At 42.1% G+C, this 6,940-nt stretch overlaps 1 protein-coding gene across 1 annotated transcript; it reads left to right on the forward strand.

Annotated features, from left to right (window-relative positions):
- Positions 1–2,676: 2,676 nt before the first annotated feature.
- On the forward strand, positions 2,677–3,403 carry LOC147625006 (uncharacterized). Its single transcript, XM_086818228.1, has 2 exons — positions 2,677–2,837; positions 2,977–3,403. The coding sequence occupies exons 1-2, from the start codon at positions 2,725–2,727 to the stop codon at positions 3,188–3,190; spliced, it is 327 nt and encodes a 108-aa protein (XP_086674354.1). The 5' UTR covers positions 2,677–2,724; the 3' UTR covers positions 3,191–3,403.
- Positions 3,404–6,940: the final 3,537 nt, after the last annotated feature.

The following is a 6,940-nucleotide window of genomic DNA, read 5'->3' on the forward strand; positions in this document are numbered from 1 at the left end:
ATAGCTTTCTTCTTAGTGAGTTCATGCAAAGGTGAGACAATCACAGAAAAATGTATGATAAACCTCCTGTAATATGCATACAGCCCAAGAAAGCTTTTGACTTCATGAGACTTCAACTCTGGCCAATCTTGGATAGCCTGTATCTTGTTCGGATCCATGCGTACCCCATCCTTGGATACGATATGACCAAAATAATGAATCTAAGATAAGAAGAATTCACTCTTCTTACTATTTATGTAGAGCTTATGCTGTCTAAGCTCTTCAAAAACTGTCGTCAAATGTTCTCTATGCTCTTCCTCACATTCTTTGAGAAGACAATGATGTCATCAAAGAATATGCTAGTAAACTTCCTGGGTTTCTTGAATGTGCGGTCCATCATTCGATTAAAAGTGGCAGGAGCATTCGTAAGGCCAAAAGGCACCACCAAAAACTCATAGAGCCCAAAAGCGGTTTGAAAAGCCGTTTTATGGACATCCTGAGGTGTCACTCTGATCTAGTGATAGCCACTTTTAAGATCAATGCGGCTAAAACAAGCAATTCCTTCCAGTTTATCTAAATATCATCAATGCGTGGAATAGGAAACCTCTTCTTAATCGTGATCTTATTCAAGGCACGATAATCCACACACATGCAATACGAACCATCCTTCTTCTGCACAAATAAAACTGAACACTGAACACCTGCACTCATAAACCTTAGTATAATTAAATATAAGCTGTAAATTGAGTTCGGGGTTGCTTACCACCACTTGCAAAACACATAAGGCCACTGCCTCAGTCCCAAACACGTGTACACACACGCGTCCATAGGGTTTCTGGGCGTCCTCGGAGCCCATGGACAGTCACATGCAGAAATACCAGACATTGTCCAGGTAGCTAAAACAAGTCATTCATGCATGTCAAATCACACAAATGCTTTATGCGCAATATTCTGGATTCGATCTCCCAACTTATTCATCTTGTACAGAACCTGTCTCGGGCACCGCCCATATAGGCACTAGAAATGCTCACTAGGGTGTGCACCCTTTCACATGCAAAAATACCAGACATTGTCCAGGTAGCTAAAACAAGTCATTCATGCATGTCAAATCACATAAATGCTTTATGCGCAATATTCTGGATTCGATCTCCGAACTTATTCATCTTGTACAGAACCTGTCTCGGGCACCGCCCATATAGGCACTAGAAATGCTCACTAGGGTGTGCACCCTTTCATGAGACTTCATCACCATGCCAGGAACTCTCACCAGGATATCTACCCTTCCCTAAAGTCTTTCCACATTTACTAAGCCATGCCAAAACTCACACTAGGATATCAATCCTTCCATGGAGCCCTTCCACATGTAATAAACCATGTCAAGACTCACACCAAGGTATCAACCCTTCCATGGAGTCCTTCCACATGTACTGAACCATGCTTGGAACACACACCATGGTCTATATCTACCCTTCCATGGTGTTCCTCCACATGTGTATAGTCGGGAATATGAGATGACACAGTGGTCCCGAAGTGTTCGGGCTTAGTGGTCCATATCTTCCTGGTCTGAAGATCATGAAGATATATTGGATATTATTGATATTGATGATGTTATGTATCTGGCATTTTAAGATATGTTATATTATGTTATGTTGTTAATTCAATAAAGGACTATTTTTCTGTGGGCTGCATGTGTGAACTTTGTTTTCATGCCTTGAGTGAGTGCGTAATAAAAGGGAAATTCCAATTACGAGTGTAGGAGTTCACACCAATTCCACATGTCCAATGGTGGGTGGCATGCTAACCTATGGGATCGGATGGGGTTAGGTTGAGCTTTTGGAACCGGAAAGCAGGAGGTATGGTGGACCCAAGTTGGAGGTGCTTTCCTAAACCATAGACCAAACCTGTTCGTAAACTTACAGAAATCGGGTAAAATTAAGAAATTAAGAATTAGATTGTAGAAATCTTAATGAAGTAAGGTAGAACCGTCCTTCTTCATAATCAAGGAGTAAGATATTGGTGGAGCTCATGGTGAAGCTACCGATTGCCACTTACTAGTGAGAATTATGAAGTGGACAATCTTACTTGGAGGGATCATACTCAATTCTTAGTGCAAGGTCTATTCTGGCTATCTAAGTGAGAAAGCTATTGGGGTTGCCAAGCAATAGGATATTGATGTATGGAGGCCCTAAGTGAGTCTCTCTACTCTTAGCTTAGTCTTCCACTGTAGTTATTTTGATAGGATAGGGGGTAGGGATCTCACAAACCTGCACTTCAAAATGATGGTAAATATTTAGTATATATTTTTACAAGTGTTTAGGAATTTCACAAGATTTTTATGGTCGAAATGCCCAAAAACGGGTATGAAGACTGTCAAAAAGCAAGCACGACCAAAGGCTACCATGGGGTTGCGCAAAAAGGGTAGTTAAACCATCTCATTTCATATATCATCTTACCTTTTCATTATTGTGCATTGTGGCCAACTAAAACACCCTCTATTCTTTTGTTACATCAACTCAAGAGCAATTTAAGCTTCAATTAAAAAGTGCAAGCGTGGTGCTTGTAAGATCATCAACATATACCGAGAAAGTAGATTTATTTGATCAATATATATTCAAAGCTCGGAATTTTAATCAAAACTAATAAACTAGGGGGAGAGAGAAAAAAAATATTACTTCAGAATATTTCAACAAAATTTTGGACTAGAAAGGCTTTTGGATAACGATTGTGTAGCTTCATTCATTGCTAATGGAGAACGCTACATTGAGTGAGGTTGCGGGCTTCTGCGTCGGGTCGTTGCTTGTGGCGGCCACAGTCGCAGCTCCGAGGGTGGATCTCTTCATCGCTCAAGGCCAACGAAGGTCAGAAAACACGCGCGCGCGCGCGCACACACACACCCCAAATCCTCCTCTTCTCTTTCATTCGATAATTTTTGTTTGTTTGGAAGAATTTCCGTGAACCGAGAGCTTCTTGGCGTGTGTATTCTGTTAATGTTGGCAGAACCCTGGGCTTGTGTGTGGATTGTGGTGGCTTGGGGAGGGTGTACTGCTCCAGGTGCAAAGGCAGGGGGAGAGTAATGCCTGGATGGATCTCCTTTTTTCCCTCGCTTCTGTCCGCAGAGAAGACTGCAGCTCCACCCCCTTCCCCCTGCAATTCCTGCCGAGGCAAAGGGCATTTCCCTTGCTCCTCATGCTCGCAGACCAATTCAATATAGATCTCTATTATGTATTTCAAATCCGTCTGCCGTTGCTAGTTGCAGATGTTTTACTAATCACTCGAATTTCCAGCCTTTTAAGTGCTGAACAGCAATCATAGGTTCTGCAGCAACAATTTCTGTATGTTTCACACATTATTCTCATATATGTATGTTCTGGTTCAGGCTCTTCTGAAACTTTGAATGCAAAAGCTAAGAAACAATGATCTGATCCCTCTGTGAGCAACTGCCCCAATTTCCCTCCATGTGCCAGCACCCTGCTCTATTTTTATGTCAAATTTGGCTTGCTTGCAAAAGAACTGCAGGTGTCTGACAAACTTCCTATTCGAAATGTATTTTCATGGAATGCACTAATGGCAGGATATGCTAAACATGGGTAATGCAAGGAAACGCCTGAGTGTTTCGAACTACTACAACTTTGCAGCTTGAAAGCTTGTGGCAGCACATGAGAGAAAGAGAAGGGTTGAGAAATACATTCTGAGATTTCCAGAAAGGGGTTTCTGGAAAGAGACTTGTGGCAGCATAATAGGAGCCATAGACAATGGCCAAGAAATACATGCTGAGGTCGAACTGGGAACAAAACTTTTTGCACCTTGGTTACTATGGATGCCAAAAGAGATTCTTGATTGAACTGGGAACAAAACTTTTTGTTGGCAGCACCTTAGTTGATATGTGCGCCAAAAAGTGGCTTGCTTGCCAAAGAATAGAAATGGTTTGACTAGCTTCTAATTTGAGATGTTGTCTCATGAAATGCATTAATTAATGGCAGTGTCTCTAAAACGTTTACAAATATTGAAAGGTGCTGACGTACAGTTTACAATATTGCATGGTAAGGAGTATTGGGAACGTAGCCGGCGGCACTCGAGTTGGGTAGTGGGGTGCGTGGGCAACGTATGTTGCGCATGCAGACATACTATAGGTAGGCATGGCCAATTGGATGCAGGATGTTGGGGAGCTAGGGGATCAAGATGCCCAAAGTTGGGGCGACTGGGGTGCAGATGATTCTGATGAAATGAAGAGGGCTCGCGATGAAGAAGACGAGACTCAAGAGAAGAAAAGGATGCATTTAGATTGGGTAGCAAGCAGATTACGTCCCAGTACTGCTTTTGTGCACTCGTCTATATCCAAGGTATGTACCAAGGTCTCTGTTGACCTGGTAAAGAAGCAGGTGAATCTATTGTCGTTTTGTAGCGTTATATTATTTTGCTTTGGTAGGCCCCCCTCAAAAGCTGGGCTTGGCAGATGGCTTGAAGAAGTTTTGCATGAAAAGGTGGTGCTTCAAACCTTTTATCTAGGGAAAGGATGCTTTAATGTCCTTTTCTCTAAAGGCCAGGCTGTCTCTGACTGGTTCTCCAAAGCTCCTCTGTTTATGGGCCCTAAACTTGTGCATGTTGTACCATTTGATCCGCTCTTCGATGTAAACCAAAGCCTAAAAAATGCATGTCTAGTATGGGTTGAGTTGGTAGGCCTCCCTCCGTGGCTTCGGCCAGCTCTGGGTGGTTTGGCGAAATCACTGGGTCCACCGCTGTTCATTCCTAAAGCTGAGGACTCTGGCCATCAAGCGAATGATATATGCATATCTTGGAATACTAGGATCAAAACTCCGAAAACATTGGAGGTGGGCCTTGGGGAATTGGGTAAAACAGAATTAGCCCTCAAGTTTGGCCCTTTTCTAGGGGCTTGTTTCAAATGTGGTGATCTTGGTCATATAGCTAGATTTTGTGGTAATTAGCCCAAAGGAAAAGAGAGTGAAGAAAGAAAGGAGACCAAGGATTCAGGGGGGAGAAGGAATTAGATAGCTCAGAAACGGTAGCTAACAAGGGTAAAGAGGACAAGGGAAAAGGGCTACTGGATCCTCAGGGAAGTGTGCTTGCAGAAGGAGGTTGGACTAAGGTTACAAAAAAACCCAGAGGTAAATCCAGCCTAAGGATTGCCAAGGAAGAAGCTAGAAAACCACGAAATAAATCTCCTGAGAAGGATGAGGGCCTAGTCAGTACGCCTAGTGACCACAACCCCTTGATGTACTCTAATCCTTTCAGTCCTTTGGGAGGAATGGATAGTGAGACTTCTTCCATGGAGAAATTCAATTGGCAAGTGGAGTCATCTTGGAAGAGCTCAGAGGTAAGTTGGGACTAGTGGAGTTTGGGGGAGTGGGGATCTGACCCTGGCCACGCTCAGATCATATGTCCTTAAAGTGGAGTGGCATGTTAGTGATTGGGAGGATGAGAAACTGAACCACTTTCTTACATTAAGAGTAAATAACTCTTTGTTGAAAGATGATCTGTTCATAAAATATATAGAAGAAGCTATTAGTAGATTAAGGAAAAGAGGCATTAGTGAAGGAGCCTGGAGGTCTTTTGCTAATGAGATGCAAGGAGTCATTAGAAGGGTAGGAAAGTTGAGAGCTGATGAGAGGAAAGAGAGAAGAAAAAGATGGACTGACCAACTAGAAGCATTGCAAAGAAAAAGGCAATTGGGGAAGCTCTTAGATGAGGAGATCAACCTTTACACAAAATGCCAACTGAGCCTCAAAGAGGAAGATGACAAACTAGCAGCATTCAAATTGGGTGTCCTCAAAAGGAGTGCCTTTTCCTCAAAAAAGAAAACTAATAGACATCTATTTAAATTAGCTCAAGAGAAAGATAATAGGGAGATAGTTGGAAATATTAGGGATGAGAATGGATTAGTGATTCAAGATATAGAGGTAGTGGTTGGGAGATGGGTGGATTATTTAGGGACTACTCTGAGTCCTGGCTAAAGTCATTGCTTTAAGGATCTCCCCAGTCCTTGAGAAGGTGATATCTAGGAAACAACATGGGTTTATAAAGAGCAGATCCATTTATGATAATATCCTGGCTGCCATGGTAGGGAGAGATGTAGCCATAAGAACCGATTAGGAATGTATCATGCTTCAATTAGATCTAGAAAAAGCTTATGATAGGATTCATTGGTCCTTTGTGGCAAGAGTCATGGAAAAATTGGGATTTGGTCTTAGGGTAGCTTCTTGCATATTCACTTTATCTTTGGGGGGTTTTTCTAGCCTTCTTTTAAATGGTAGGATAGTAGGGGGATTTGAAATTAAAAGGTTTGTCAAGAAAGGATGCCCTTTAGCTCCTCTTCTCTTTGCCATAGCCTCTCACCTTATGATTGTAGCTCTCGAAGGAGCCAATGAGAAAGGTAGGGTTGTTGGTTTGAGGTTGAGGAATGGGGAGCAACTTATAATTCAATGCTTTGCTGATGACTCCTTGCTGTTTTTAAGGGCTGATGGGGATAATATGAGACAAGCTTTGTCCATAGTACAAGAGTTTGCTGATGCCTTTGGATACAAATGCAATATTTAGAAAACTAAACTGATCAGCTTAACAAAAGATAATGACTTTGATTTGGATAGGTGGGGATGTGAGGTGGTCAGGAGGGGTCAGATCATCAGACACCATTACCCTTTGGGTTAGAGGTTACTAATAAATAGATCTCTGAGTGGGCCATTAAAATATTTCTAAAAAAACTTAAGAAATGGGAAGGAGTGAGAGTGCCATTCCATGACAGGCTTGCTATTTGCATCATAGTATTGAATGCCTACATTATGTTCTTGGCTCTAGTGATTAATTTTGGTAAAGCCTAGTGGAATAGGATTATAAGCCCTATTAGAGACTTTTTGTGGAGGAATAAAGCCCATGGCAAAAGACTATCTGCTTGGTTTAGCTTGGGACAAAATAAGCTTGCCTAAAGTGGATGGAGGTTTGGGGATTC

The sequence above is a fragment of the Cibotium barometz genome, chromosome 24 (assembly GCF_041138505.1).
Source record: "Cibotium barometz isolate CiBa-2024 chromosome 24, ASM4113850v1, whole genome shotgun sequence".
Lineage (NCBI taxonomy): Eukaryota > Viridiplantae > Streptophyta > Polypodiopsida > Cyatheales > Cibotiaceae > Cibotium > Cibotium barometz.

What these genes read in the sequence shown, in the direction of transcription:
- LOC147625006 (XM_086818228.1), top strand. Translation starts at nt 2,725, where the DNA reads ATGGAGAACGCTACATTGAGTGAGGTTGCGGGCTTCTGCGTCGGGTCG. An exon ending in ATCGCTCAAGGCCAACGAAG is followed by an intron (nt 2,838 to 2,976) that starts GTCAGAAAACAC and finishes TAATGTTGGCAG; the next exon opens with AACCCTGGGCTTGTGTGTGG.